This window comes from Scardinius erythrophthalmus (genome assembly GCF_964197995.2).
Source record: "Scardinius erythrophthalmus genome assembly, chromosome: 15".
Taxonomy (NCBI): Eukaryota; Metazoa; Chordata; class Actinopteri; order Cypriniformes; family Leuciscidae; genus Scardinius; species Scardinius erythrophthalmus.
This window is the reverse complement of record NC_138235.1, coordinates 36,414,002-36,429,648: the sequence shown is the minus strand read 5'-3', so window position 1 is coordinate 36,429,648 and position 15,647 is coordinate 36,414,002. Positions and strand designations below refer to the sequence as shown.

Here is a 15,647-nt window from a genome sequence, read left to right as displayed (position 1 = left end):
CACGTTACGAGTCTATTTCTGACTCTGTGGGGTCATAGAAGCTCATTAATTATGATCTATATATGTGCACCCCTGGACATGTCTGCTTACAACTGTAAAGCTGTAAATCAGAGAGTCACTTTCATTCATTTGAGGATGTGGTCTGTTTTAGCTCTGACAGAATTTTCCCTCAAGGTGTTTCTTGCTCTTTTGTGTCTGTGTTATAGTAGGTGTCCTAAAGAGGACCTATTATGCCCTTTTACAAAGTCTTGATGTTGTTTTTGGGCTCTACTAGAACAGGTTTTCCTGCTTGAATGTTGATTATTTTCCTCATATTCTCCATTGTTGCAGCTCCTCTCTTCCCAGTCTGTCAGTAACGCTCTGTTTAGTTCCTGTCTCTCTGAAGCCCCTCCTTCTGAAAAGCGAAATGTGCTCTGATTGGTCAGCTGGACCTGTGTGTTGTGATTGGTCAAGTACTTGGGGCGTGTTTGGGAAATGTCCCGCCCCTTACCATAACCACCAGTTTCAACACACTACTAACTAACTCAACCAGGCCCCGCCCCTTTATTATGTATATTAATTATTTAAATGAGGAATATTGTGACGTGTTCGTTCCCAGAAGAAAACTCAAGACTACAATGGAGGCGTTTCAGGGAGTTCAGAAACACTGACACTGATATAGAGAAGAACTTCGTAACTTTGCAGAGCTTTTTCATGCTCAAACAGCAACATTACACACTAAAAAAAGTTCTAAAAATAATATATATAATCATAATAGGACCCCTTTAAATCACTTTTTGAATATTTTTTTTTTAAACAGAAGACTACTTGTACATGCAATCGTGATTATTATTGTAAATGTAAAACATTTAGAAGTTACTACTACTCTTGCTGTAGAGGGCAGTAAAAATTTGCATCAGATCTGCATTAGGTTGATTATAGTTCATATTATTTGTATTACAATTCTTTTCATTATGTAAGAGGCTGCTTGGATAAGGATGTTTACTAGAACTTTATTTACATATATTAATTTATTCATTCACTAGATTGTGTTCAAAGCAAACCGTTTAGTGCTGGAAGTCACTGGAAATAACACTAGATTTTATGGCTTCTGTCTGTTTATCTGACTGTCTATAGAAAGCAAGACACAATACAGCAAATTATAATTACCTTCTTTTATTTATTATAAATCTTTTAAATAATAAAATACCGTTTTCTCTCTCCAGTGAGGTACTGACATCCTGCATATTACAGTATACACAAAATGAACATAAAACCCTTAGACAGTCAAAATGAATTTTCAAAACAAATTTTCAAGCAATTGTTTTCAGTATGCATGTTCAAAATTCCCTGAACCCCACAAACTATACTGTTTTTTTTTTTGAGCTGGTTAAATGTACAAAGCACAGCATTTCAGTGGTATAGCAGGAAGTTTGATAATCATGACACATAAAATATTTGGCTATTAATTCAAATTCTGGTTAATGTAATATTAAACATTGCATTTTCTTGTGTAATATGATTTTTAAACACATTTTTATTTACAGTTCATCAAGAAATTGTCTCATGCAAAACAGTGGCCAAGCTTAAACAGAATGTTTCTGTTCTTTTTCCAGAACTGCAACGGGAAAATGTCCATGTAGTTCCTCAAATGTGCCTTTTCTGATGATGATGAAGTTGATGAAGTAAACAACTGGTCCACCAAAAAGGTCTGGTCACTCTCATCTTGCTTTTTTTTCTTTCTTTCTACAATTCTGTCAAAATATGAACTGATATCTTTTCTGGTCTGTTCTGCATCAGTTGTTTCCAAACTGTAACATCTGACTTGTTGACTTCACTGGTTAGAGCATCACATGACCTGATCTGACATCAGTAAACTGCCTCTGAAGAGATACAAGCAGAAATTTTGCATCATTAGTATAATTCAGAAATTGCATGATGTTGATTTTTTTTAATATATATATATATATATATATATATATATATATATATATATATATATATATATATATATATATTAGTCACATTAAACAGATTAGAGCTGTGCGATAATAGTTTACATTTTGCGATGATACAAGATTTGAGATTTGAAATATATCGCTTTATCCAAGTACATTTTATTATATGTATCTGTATTAAAACTTACCTCTATCACAGCTAAACTTCTGTTGATGCTTTGGATCGAATCGGCTCTTGAAACTGACACTGAGGTAGGTAAGCACAGAATAACATCATTAACATAAAATAAGAAAATATCAGTGTTAAACTCTGCAAATCCTAGTTTTTGCTGTATACGATCTAATCACCACCCTAATCAAAATAAGACCATGTGACTCTCTACAAAGGCAGCAAATGAGTGCTCACAATTGATTTTAACATTTACATTTATGCATTTGGCAGACACTTTTATCCAAAGGTACTTACATTGCATTAAAGGTACTGTACGCATTTTATTGCTTCATGCATTCTCTGGGAATCGAACCCTTGACTTCGGTGTTGCAAACACTATGCTGTACTGTTTCAGCTATAGGAAAGTCATAACTACTTTATTCATAGAGATTTTTTTAACCTACATTTTATTTGTATTTAATGCACTAAGTAGCTGACCAGGTTTACATTTCACTGCAAGCTGTACTGTATGTAACTGTGAATGTGGCAATAGAAAATCTTGAAAAAAATCAACCCCAATTGATTAATTACATTAAGAATTTCCCCAAAAAAATTGCATTTCAAGTTTTCTGAAATGTTATGTTTAAATATGCTAATGAGGCATTATATAATTAAATATACACTAATTTGCATTCAATTCCAGAACAGAAATATGAAAAAAATTTTAAGAGTAATTTATATTAGAGTCTAATAAGGGGATTTTGGATATCCCTTTTTTTCACTCCATAAATCAGAAAATACTGTCAACAGCCAGAAAACAAAAACAAAACAATGTTATTAGAAATAACATTGTATAAAATCAGGTGAATGATATATGAACAAACCCCTCAGTAATAACCTTCAAAATATAGATGGGAATAAAACTGTAAAGTTTGAACTGTAAAACTGTAATTTAAAAATCTACTGGCTGTTGTCTTTAAATGTTTTTTTTTACAATGTAGGATCTTCTAGGACAGGTCAGCATCATTTTGCCTAATAATGTCGTCTTGGTAGACCGCTCGCTGAGTGAGGTGATTTGCATTTATGTCTCAACCTTGAGAGGGCCGTGAGCATCTGTTTGTGGACTGATCTTCTTTCTGGACAGGGTAGGTGAGCTGTAGTGAAGACCATGAGCAGGTGATGACTGAGGAGCTGAAGGTCTGGAGTGAACCAGTGACGACACAGACGCTCTCCTTCCTGCGGGGCAATTAGGATCCGCACAGCTAAATAAACCTGCGTTCTCCACAGATGAGTCTATGAAGAATGGACGGAGAGAGATATTTTCATATTACTAAGCCCTTTCCCTTAATATACAGACACTTGTATTTATTTTCCTGTAATAGTAAGTAGATGTTTTTGCCCTGATACCGTATTTTCCTTGGAAAACACTTGGGGACATGGAGCCCCGCCCTGACGAGGATGATGAGTGGCTGCCGGCGGTTGACGTGCTGCTGCCAGAGCCAATTGAATCAGGCCGTGGCAGAGACACGCCCCTTTGAAGGCTGGACACCAAGGGATTGGGAGTTTTCAGAATTCCTACAACTTCTGTCAAAACAAAAGTCACAGAAAGTTTAGGTGAATAGGTGTTTTACTTTATTAAGTCAAATAAATACAATATTTTTTTTCAGCGGAGTAGCAACTATTATAGAGAGCTGCAGTGATATGTTTGTATTCAGCATCACCCTTGTTCCCTCAACAAAAACTCAAGAGGATTTTTCCATTGGCTTGAGAAGCAAAATGAATAAAGATATCAAGTCTTATTTTCTGAAAAAAATGTCAAAATTAAGTGAGTTCATGCTTAAAACAAATCTGCCAGTGGGATCAGAAAAATAAACTTAATTTAAAGGGAAAACAAGTTTCTTTTTCTTTCCACACTGGCAGACATTTGTTCTCTTTTTAAGCGTAGAGTCACTATGCTCACTATGATATATTTATAATATCAAGTCGTTATTCTTCTCAAGTAAATTTATCTTGATTTAAAAAAGTTTAGATATTTGTATGGGAATTAGTTAGGGTGAACATCACATTGTAATGATCAGGTGCAGCTTGGGTCATGAATATTAGAGTTTGTGCGCTGACTAAACTAAATAAAACTGAGGAAAGACAAATTTTGATAAAACTGTGCATTTTGTTCATAGCTGTTGCAATAGTGTTTTAATCCTGATTGTGGTATTTTAATGATAAATATACTAGAATAACTAATTTCAGGATAGTTTTGTCCAACCTCTTTTTCAAACCGTTACTATGCCCTTGAGTTTATTGCTATGAGTGTTATGCGTCAAAGAGAATTCAATCGGCTGATAAATACCTCTTCCTGTAACATCACCATTCACGGCGTGATTGTTAACGGCTGCATTTCTGGGCTGAAAGTTTATAAAAGGTTTCCAACTCATTCCCATGAACAACCTCTCTTGTCGTCTCAGCTCTGAAACAACATGTACAATAACCTCTAAGTAAACATTTAAAGTTGTTAGACTTTGTCTCTAAATGACTAATTTACATTTTTTACCATAAATTGTTGTGGTATGCTCTGACCTCTGCTCTTCAGCGCTTGTTCCCACAGTATGTGTTCCAGGTCTCTGGTCCAGGCCTCCTTGACATCCCGTGTCTCTGCCTGTAGGATGTAGGTGTCCTGGGACCGTCTCCTCCTGAACCAGATCTCGAAACTCCGGCCACTCAGACCGCAGGAGTGGGTCATGCCAATCTCACAGGTCTAGAAACATTAAACAAGTTTAAAATGTAATCATGGGAGACACGGATTTTACTTACTAATACCTTTTTATTTACTAATACCTTTATTTGAAAATAGAAAATGAGTGTTAACTCTTGGCAATGTTTTCTGAGTGGGTTTGATTTCCAAGAAATACACATTCCCTCCTGAATTTATTTAATACAGTAAAATAAATACAGTAAAACATTAATATTGTGAAATATTACAATTTGAAATAACTGATTTCTGTTTTAATGATTTCTGCTGTTCTAGAATATTTCTTTATTAATATCAATTTTTGATACCGTTTTAATTGCTTAATGTTAAACTGCTTTATATTCACATTTTTATTGAGGATTCTTTTATGACTAGAAAGTTCAAAAGAACTGCATTTATTTGAAATAAAATCTTTTGCGACATTATAAATGTCTTTACGTTCACTTTTGATTAATTTAATGTGTCTTTGCTACATAAAGTATTACCGTAGTGTAGTGTGTTAGTTGCTTTGAATAAAAGCATCTGTCAAATGCATAAATGTAAAGTTTTGTAAGTTTCCTGCTAGAAAAAAACCCTGAATATGACCACAGCAAATCATTGCGTATTGATGCGAAGAGTTCAGTTTGATTCACAAAGGTAAAAACGGACCAGATAAAATATTAATATTACCATACACATACCTTGATGGACAGTTTGTAAACGTACACATCATCTCCACGGTCATTTTTTTTGGTCTTGGTGAAGAGAATGACGTCTTGGAAGAGAAACACTCGCCGGAGGGAACGTTTCTTACGGAAAATTACCCAGAACTCATCCTGGCGAATCAGTTGGCCCTGCTCGTTCAGGTTCAGCTGAAGAAATAGAATGACAAAACCATGATTGCAACTTACATATACACGTGTCAGGTGTATTTGGTTGTGTTGTGAGTATTTGCAGCACGTTTGTGTATTTGATTGCTTTGTGAGTATTTGTAGAATGTGTTGTCAAACTGTTGAAGATGTTTTCCTTATTTGCTGGTGTTTTTTTATTTTTACATTTGCATGTCTTCAGTTGCAGAATGTTGTGCTCTCTCAGCCACCGTACATAAATGTGAGTGTATATGGTGACCAAAGTGCAACTTTTGGTGAACTATATCTTGAAAATATTTTTTTTAACAGGTTATTAAAATTCGACTTGAAATTTCACCACTAACATCGCAGTCCCGGATGGCGTCCATGGTGAGCAGGTCGTTCCCATGCCGCAGCTGGAACCGCACCACTTCTAGAGCCGCCCGGATCTCCTCTTGTTCTCCGCTCTGATCCGGCACACATTCGTCCAGGATCTCCTGCAGCAGAAGGCTGTATTTACTGATCCTCTGGACGGGCTTCAGCAGGTATGAGGAGAGATCCATGCTGTCACCCAACTCCATCTGCTTACGCTGGACAGGAACGGAAGAAGTTTGATTTCATATATATCAGTAAGATATTTTTTGTAAATAAATTTATACTTTTATTCAGCAAGGATGCATTAAATTGAACAAATGCGATAGTAAAAACATTTATAATGTTACAAAAAAAATCTGTTTCAAATAAATGCTGTTATTTTGAACTTTCTATTCATCAAAGAATCCTGAAAAATAAAATGTATCACTGTTTCCTCAAAAACATGAAGCAGCACAAATGTTTTCAACATTGATAATAATCATAAATGTTTCTTAAGTAGCAAATCAGCAAATTAGAATGATTTCTGTATATATATATATATATATATATATATATATATATATATATATATATATATATATATATATATATATATATATATATATACACACACATGTAGGTTCCTCACCTTGAAGTATCTATGATGTTGAATGAGCGCATCAGACTGGGGTTTGTTCTTGCTGTAAAGTGCGTAAAGTCCAAAACTCTCTCTCTGTTTAAATAGATTTTTGTACAAGGTCAAAATGATATTCTGTAAGTTTTAAGAAGTGAAAGCAGCATGACTATGATTAAACTGTTGTCTTACATGATTTAGGAAGCAGCGTCCAACTCTCAGTGGTTCTGCCTGACAGGACTCCAGTTCCTGCTGGAAGTGCTGGCAGTGAAAGTCATACAGTTTCTCCAGGTTTCCGAAGATTCGTCCGCGCTGACCACGCAGATCCTGCGGGACGTCGGGTCTGGCCAACAGGGGGAAGTAATGAGTCAAGATGTATCCCAGAGAGCGGACGTACTCCACCTCCGTCAGCAGGAGCTCCTCCATGACGCGGTGAAGCTTCCTGACGGGAAATAAAGATAACGACAGATTTCTAAAATAATACAAATCCAAAGTATCATTATATTACCATGTATTTTTGCACATGGCACCATGGTAATACTATAGCTATTTTGGATGTTCAAAATAGCTGGTCGTGATCACAATGACACTATTGAAATCTACACTATTTACATATGTGACCCTGGATCACACCGGATCACGAGTCGCACGGGTATATTTGTGGCAATAGCCAACAATACATTGAATGGGTCAAAATTATCGATTTTTCTTTTATGCCAAAAATCATTAGGCTATTAAAGGTATAGCGGAGGATCTTTTTACTTCCGGGTGGATAGTGTATACTATTGGTCCTCCTAATTGTCAATCATTCTGGTGAATCAATCAAACTTTTCAAAAAGTGGAGAGGGCGGGACTTATCTAAAATTCGGAAAGATCCTCCGCTATACCTTTAAGTAAAGATCATGTTCCATGAAAATATTTTGTAAATTTCCAATCGTAAATATATAAATATTTATTTGCTGCACAATCACCAACATAAATGTTTAAAGGAGAAAAGAAACTTCAAAGGAGATTTTCTCAATGTTTCGATTTTTTTGCTCCCTCAGATTCCAGATTTTTAAATAGTTGTATCTCAGCCAAATATTGTCCTATCCTAACAAACCTTACATCAATGGACAGCTTATTTATTCTTTCAGATAATGTATAAATCTCAATTTCAGAAAATTTACCCATGTGACTGGTTTTGTGGTCCAGGGTCACATTTGGTATGTAAATAATGGTAAAATCTTTTTTACCATTAGAATAACAATTATGGTTTCCAGTAGTACAATCTGAAACAACACGGTGTTGTCACTTTTATAATCCTATATTTGTTCTTATTACCGTAACTTTACCTTTCTGACATCAGTGAAAGCTTTTGGACAGAGAAAGAAATAGCAAATGAAAAATATTGAGAATATTTTCCCTGTTATACACTACTGTTTAAAAGTTTGGAGAAAAAGAAAAGTTGTTTCAAAGGCAGAGAAAATTGTTACTTTTTAATTAAAGGTTATTAAAAAAAAACATTGACTTTTTAGAACAATTCACACTGATTTTTTTTTTACAATTAGACCGGAAACATTTATTAAAGTAAACGGTAACACTTTACAATAAGGTTCATTAGTTAACATTAGTTAAAGAATTAACTAACATTAACTAACCATGAGCAATATTATTTACTGTGTTTGCTAATCTTTGTTAATGTTATTTAATAAAAATACAGCTGTTCATTGTTTGTTCATGCAAGTTCACAGTGCATTAACTAATGTTAACAAGATTTGATAACACTTTATTTTAGTGTCCTTTTTACAGATGTTACATGTACTTACCATAGTAATAACAGTAAATCATGCATAATTACATGCAACTAACCCTCAACCAAATCCTAACCCTATAGTAAGTACATGTAGTTGCTTAACATTAATCAGTACTTAAATATATAATTACAGTGTAACAATGACACCTTAAAATAAAGTGTAACCCAAGATTTTAATAAAATATTAGTAAATGTTGAAATTAACATTAACAAAGATTAATAAATGCTGTTCATTCTTAGATCATGCTAACTAATGTAGTTAACTAATGAACAGTGTTGTAAAGTGTTACCAAGTAAACGGTATCAATATTAATTCCATGTTGTCTTCAAGCGTCTGGAATGGGCACAAGAACACAATATAACTCACATGGTTCTGTTTGGGCTTTCTGGGCTGGATGCAGTGTTTCCTCCATCAGTTCTCCAGTCGGTCTCGGATCCACGGGCCGTCTGAGAGCAGAAGCTGCCGCGACGAGGGTTCCCGTACTCCTGGTCCTGTGAGAGGATGGGCTCTGTGATGTGGAGCTCAGATCTCTTGATGTTTCTGTTCGCCGCTTGCCAAGGGAACCACTGACAGCCCACCGTACCCGAGCCTGCGACCGGCTTCTGGTCCTGGGAAGCTCTTCTGCTCACGTTTCTGCCTCTCTGCCCGCAGTCTGCCGAATTTTCCTTGGCGGTCTGTGGGGTTTTGGACTCTCTCCGGGTTTTGTGGTTGGATCTGAAGTTGAAGCAGGTGACGGTGGTGTGCATGCTGTCTCTCGATCGACTCGCCCTGCTCTCTGACGGATCCGGCACAAACTCCTGCTCATCTTGTACTGGACCGGCCGTAGGACCAAAATCTTGGAGAAATGAGATATATCACAATATAGTTTTTTTTGTTATTTAAAATAAGAACAAAAAAGAAAAAATATACAAATATGGAAGCTTATTTGGAATAATAATTAAAAAAAGTTAGAATTGTGAGATAAATAGTCGAAATTACCTTATTTTTTTTTTTTTATTCAGAATAAATAATTAACACAGAATAAAAAAAGAGAATTGTTAGAATGTAAACACAACAGAATTGTATGATGTAAACTCATAAATCTGAGAAAAAAAGTCAGAACTTATAAAATATAAATTCAAAATTGTGAGAGGGGAAAAAAAGCCTGAATTATGAGATAAAAATGGGCAATTACCTTTTTTTATTATTCTGTGGCAGGACCCAAATCCCCCCCCCCCCCCCCCCCCAAAAAAAAAAAAAACAGAATCGCAAGATATAAACTCACTACTGGGAGAGAAAAAAATGGCTGAATTGTGAGAGAGTGCAATGAAAAACAAAACATAACAAAAAACAATAAAAAACAAAGAATAAAGAGATTTTAAACAAAAATCTGAGAAAAGAAGAGATAAGATTGTGAGATAAAAAGTCACAATTATCCTTTTTCTTATTTTGTGGCAGAAACAACAACAACAAAAAACAGAATTGTGAGGAGAAAAAAAGTAAAAATTGCAAGATGTGAAAAATGTTGAGGGGAAAAAAGCCTGAATTGTGAGAAGTCGCAATTATCTTTTACATTTTTTTTATTCTGTGGCAGAAATAACAACAACAAAAAAATAATAATTATTCTGCTGAATAAAATACACAAAAAACAGAATTGTGATATGTTAATAACTCAATGCAAACTCGCAATTTTAAGTTTATAACTTAGAATTCTGAGGGGCGAAAAGCCTGAATTGTGAGATAAAAGTCGCAATTATTATTATTTTTTTTTTTATTCCGGGACATAATCAAACATCCATATCATTCCGCCCCACCCTATCTTACAGATGCTCCTGAATCCTCACCTGGAATCTTCTCCAGCCAGTCAGAGCCTCGTCCAGCGGGTGTTTGAGCTCCTCCCAGTCTCTCCTCCAGCCGGCGCCGGACGTCCTGGCAGTGGATCCAGGCGGCGTCCCACACCCGCAGAGCCCTGGGGCTGGAGCACGCCTGCGCTCTCACGTCCTGGAAGTGTTCGGGAGAAAACTCGTCTAACCTCTGCAGGTGAGCATGGAGACGGGCCCAGCTCTCTTCATCTGGGGAACCGCAATACTGATCCTGATCCAAAAATCGCCTGCAGTCGCTGGCCACGGCTGAAGCCTGAGAGAGAGATCGATTTGTTCATGATTTTTGGGGGGGATTTTTGGCATAATATGGATTAAAAAGTTCAAACTCCATAACAAGTACTGTATTGATATCAATAGGAAATTTCGGTTACACTTTACTTGGTGTCATTGTTACAGTGTAATTATATATTTAAGTACTGAGTAATAATAAGCAACTACATGTACTTATTGGGTAGGATAAGGATTTGGTTGAGGGTTAGTTACATGTAATTATGCATAATTTATTACTGTTATTACTAAGTACATGTAACAAGGACACTGTAAAATAGTGTTACTGAAATTTCTTTGTTGAACTAACCAGATGTATTTTTTGAAAGAAGGCAAGTTTATATTTGATGACTAGTTATAACATAAAACACAAGATGGCAGCATGATCTCATGATCTGAATTTTAACTATATTGGCAGGACTGATTAAACCTGGAAGAGAATATGCATTTTGCAGCCATACATTATACAAAAGTTTGGGGTCAGTGTGATTTTTTTATTTTTTATTTTGTAAGATGTTAATACTTTTTATTCAGAAAGGACACATTAAATTGATCACTGGTCACTGGTTTTGATGTTATCGTTGTGTGTCCTGTTAAGAGTGACCCAAAAGACAATTTGAAATCTGACTTGAGCGGCCGCATCTGTAAAAATCACATTTCAAACCACCTCCAAATATGCTTTTTTCTTTTTCTTTCTTTTTTTTGCTGTCCTGACTTTCAAAAACCCATCTCAATAAAATCTGCACATGCAAAAAATGCTGAATATGGCCTTAGAGAATCATGGTGCAAGCTAACTGGAATTCATTGTAATAAGCATATATAATATGAATGTTTTGGTTTTAGTTGATATATAAAGTATGTGAAGAAATTAATGAAACTGTCGGACGTACCCTCTCGCAGAAGTGGCAGACGTACACCATCATCCCCATCTCTTCACAGCAGTGCTCGGCCCGAGACACAAACTCAGCCAGGCTGGATTTAAACGTGGACACCATCCTGTGAAACACCTCGGTCTCGGGATAGTTCGGCCCCTGCACTCTCTCCGCGTCGGACACCAGCATCATCGCCTGGTGCTTTCGCTCCTGGTGTTTCAACAAATACACACGGTTAAACAGCTTCCCACACTCTTAGAAGAAAAGGTTCTATATGGAATCTTAAAGGGTTCTTTCTGTCAGATGCTTCATACATAGAACCCTTCCATCAGGGGATAATTGTATGTACAGTATTTAGTTTTAATAATTTTTTATGAATAATGCAGCTTGTAAACATACTTTATCTCTAGAAGAAATGGAAATACCTTGTTAAACGACCCATCTTATGCAATCATTTAAGATATTTCTTCAACCTTTTTGGCATAAAGCCTTCTTTAGAATTGAGTTAAGAACCGAAGGTGTAGTAATTGCAGGACGCAAGAGAATCCAAACAAACACTTCTTTATTAATCCACAAAGGAACATCCAGGAGATTGCAGGGATGAACTAACACACAACCACATGAAACAAAGACGATTCCGAACAATGAAACAAAGGAAACCGAGGGCTTAAATACACACAATCAACGTAAAACAGAACCGGTGCAGGAACTAATTAACTACCAGAGAGGCTGTTTACACCACACCGTTTTCAACTAAAAAACGTAAAACTCTTGATGCGTTCTGGCCGTTCGTTTACACGACAATGGCGTTTTTGGTGCCTGAAAACACAAACTTTTGAAAACGGGTTTCAAAGTGCAAGTTTTTGAAAACGGTCTCTGTGTAAACAACTAAAAAACAGTCTATAGTTTTTCATTAACATCTAATGGCCTGGCAGCAGAATACAGCATTTTTAATTGTTTTCGTGGATCCGCGTGAATGGGGATCGTTTTGACATTGGTGTCAACTCAAAGGAAAAACGTCTCCGTTTTAAGCATATTGTTGTCGTGTAAACGTAGCCTAATTAATGATCAGGAACAGGGAAAACAGAAATTCAGCTAACGTTCTGGCAAGGTTCTTTCAAAGTCATGAACAAATGTTCTTCCAGTAACGTTAATAGAACATTCGTTCAGAGTTATCTGGTCTTTGATAATGTTCTCAAAACAGTAGCACAAAAATGTTATTTATACATCGTTCTTGAATTTTTTATATAATTTTTTTTCTGAAATGTTTTAGTTGGACGGTTGTCTAATGTTTTTTTGTTTGTTTGTTTGTTTTTTTGTTTCAGAATGTTCAGAGAACATTCAAAAGTAACATTCCCATAAATGTTTGTCAAATGATAAAATGGAGTGTTCCCTTAAAGTTAATAATTGTATCCCTTAAAACTCGTCTTTGATCACCAAAATTACATATTAAAATGTTTTTAAATGTATTATAAAAGCCTTATAAAGGCTTAAGGCTTCATGCCTTAAAATATCCTGAATGTTACTCTACACCCTTTAGTACATTCACCACATTTAGTAAATGCGGTTCTATGAATATGCTAATGAGCCCCGCCTCCAGTCACTCACTCAGTGTGACATCAGAAACACCACCGATTTCAAACTGTTTTTGAGACTGTCTTTTGTTTACTGTCTAATGTTCGCATAACACCCCCCCCCCCCAATAAAAAAAAAAAAAAAAAAGTAACGTTTTGAATGTTCAGAAATAACGTTTTCATAACCTAATGGGAACGTTCTTAAAACATATTTGTTAGCTGGGTTTATGATTTTAAAACATGCATAACACGAGAAAAGATTTAGTTGAATCCCTAAATGAAGTCACTTCTGCAGCAGCACAGCATTACGTTTCTTGACTCTCACTTACGTTTGCTTCGGAGAGAAAAGCTTGGAAACTCTGCAGTGTGTGTTGGATTCGTTCACTGGAGTCGTCCACAGATTCGGCTTGCAGGAGCTGCGTTTCTCCTTCTGTGTCCAACCATTCCTTCATCTACACACAGACACGCTTACTGAACTACACGCTACAGATCTAACTACTCCAGATGCAGAAGATGAATGTACACTATTGTTCAAAAGTTGTTGTTTTTTTACTTTTATTAACACCTTCATTCAGCAGAAATGCAGTAAAGACATTTATAATGTTACAAAAGATTTCTGTTTTAAATAAACTCTGTTCTTTTGAACTTTCTATTAATCAAAGAATCCAGAAAATCCCAGTTTTCATAAAAATATGAAGCAGCATAACTGTTTTCAATATTGATAATTATCAGAAATGTTTCTTGAGCAGCAAATCATCATATTATAATGATTTCTGAAGGATCATGTGACACTGAAGACTGGAGTAATGATGCTCAAAATTATCACAGGAATAAATTACATTTTACAGTATTCACATAGAAACCAGTTATTTTAAAGATTTACAATAATACTGTTATTACTGTATAATCTTACTGTAAAATTACTGCGTTCAATCAAATAATTAATGTTTTAGCGAGCATCAGAGACTTATTTCAATAACATAAAAAAATCGTAATTTCTCTTCTATTCTATTATTTAAAAAAAAATAAATGACATGCATTTACTGCGTTAGATGTGTATGACTCCAAACTTTTGAACGGTAGTGTACTGTATATTGTGGCTTTACCGTAGTACTAAAACCTTTGATTTTTCAAAGCCTTTCATTTGTGTTTTGTGAGCAGCTCTATGATTGTACCTTTGCAAACCTGGCCTCCATCTCTCTGAGCTGTAACAGGAAGTCCAGGTGCTGCAGGGACACATTGGACTTCCTGGCCAGAACATGCACCTGCTCCTCCATGGCGTTGTACAGGTGTGTGACTGTGTCAATCACCTCACTGCGGTAAAACAGGTGATTTACTCCATCAGGGATCTTCAATATTAAATGCACGATCAGTAGAATGTGTTTTTTCCATTCCACCATTACTGGTGATTCCATCACATCACATGTACTTTGAAGTGATATTGGAATACACTATATTGTAGTTTAATTGCTTAGTCATTTATCTAGCTCAAGTTTTATGGAAGCGTTTTTCCGCCACAGAATATAAAATTTTAAAAGATAATTGTGACTTTTTATCTCAGAATTGTGAGGTTATGTCTCAATTCATGATATAAAGTTGCAATTCTGACTTTATAACATGCAATTGCAACTTTATATCATGCAATTCTGAATTTATAACTCGCAATTGCATGTTATAAAGTACAATTATATTGCAAATCTGACTTTATAACACGCAATTGCAACTTTATATCATGCAATTCTGAATTTATAACTCGCAATTGCGTGTTATAAAGTCAAAATTGCGAGATATAAACATGCAATTCCGAGAAAAAAAAATTTGTTTATTATTCGAGTTAATTGTGACTTTATATCAGGCAATTGTGACTTTATATCACACAATTCTAGGATAAAAGTCATAATTGTGAGATATAAAGTTGCAATTACCTGTTTTATTTTTCATTCTGTGGTGTAAACGAGTTTCCATAAGCTTGAGAGTAAAGTGTGTGGAATTGTGTGTCTTTACCAGCTCTGTTCACAGTGTGGCGACCTCACATCAGTTTCCAGCCTCAGCCTGGCCAGCATGGCTCCGCCTCCCCTCTGCAAGCCAACCAATCGCGTGTCTTCCATCACTTCCTTCATTAGAGCTGCCTGCTCCTCAATGCACTGATGCACATCCTGATTTCCACACAAGAATTTCTGCCATTTTACATATTCACAGAGGTCTGTGCATCCTCTTTAAGTAAGAACAGCATGCTTTTATTTGTGGATAAATTTAGTTTGGAGGCAGTCAGTTTATGACAGGACGAGAGCAGATATAAATGTATTACTTTACCTGCACTGTGTCGATTTTATGAACACCTTCCAGTTTCTTTATAGCTCCTGATAGCAGAGCGGACGCCTCTTGCAGGTCTGACACAAATGGATACAGTTTCTGTAACAGAAAAAGTGGAGCATGTTTGTACAGATATGCAAGGTTAGAGAAACCTTTAAGTAAAATAGCTAATTTATTAAAAAATTATAATAATAATGATAATAATAATGTGTTAATATTTACAAAATAATAAATATATAATCATAAATATTATAATAATTTCATAATTGATTTACTATAATACGATATAATAAATATATTACATAATAATTCAT

General features: G+C 35.5%; 1 protein-coding gene across 1 annotated transcript in view; it reads right to left on the bottom strand.

Annotated features, from left to right (window-relative positions):
• Nucleotides 1–1,194: 1,194 nt before the first annotated feature.
• The window catches only part of quoa (quattro a), a gene marked incomplete at its 5' end in the record, with an annotated part of 66,895 nt that continues 52,442 nt past the window's right edge, over nucleotides 1,195–15,647 (bottom strand). Inside the window, 17 exons of the mRNA XM_081386551.1 lie at nucleotides 1,195–1,862; nucleotides 2,126–2,184; nucleotides 3,182–3,381; nucleotides 3,496–3,672; nucleotides 4,436–4,552; nucleotides 4,663–4,840; nucleotides 5,515–5,685; nucleotides 6,027–6,251; nucleotides 6,665–6,748; nucleotides 6,842–7,091; nucleotides 8,812–9,280; nucleotides 10,269–10,560; nucleotides 11,465–11,656; nucleotides 13,350–13,472; nucleotides 14,196–14,334; nucleotides 15,025–15,176; nucleotides 15,334–15,432. Of these exons, the coding sequence (XP_081242677.1) occupies nucleotides 2,137–2,184; nucleotides 3,182–3,381; nucleotides 3,496–3,672; nucleotides 4,436–4,552; nucleotides 4,663–4,840; nucleotides 5,515–5,685; nucleotides 6,027–6,251; nucleotides 6,665–6,748; nucleotides 6,842–7,091; nucleotides 8,812–9,280; nucleotides 10,269–10,560; nucleotides 11,465–11,656; nucleotides 13,350–13,472; nucleotides 14,196–14,334; nucleotides 15,025–15,176; nucleotides 15,334–15,432 (2,916 nt within the window). The 3' untranslated portion in view covers nucleotides 1,195–1,862; nucleotides 2,126–2,136. The remainder of the gene's footprint in view (nucleotides 1,863–2,125; nucleotides 2,185–3,181; nucleotides 3,382–3,495; nucleotides 3,673–4,435; nucleotides 4,553–4,662; nucleotides 4,841–5,514; nucleotides 5,686–6,026; nucleotides 6,252–6,664; nucleotides 6,749–6,841; nucleotides 7,092–8,811; nucleotides 9,281–10,268; nucleotides 10,561–11,464; nucleotides 11,657–13,349; nucleotides 13,473–14,195; nucleotides 14,335–15,024; nucleotides 15,177–15,333; nucleotides 15,433–15,647) is intronic.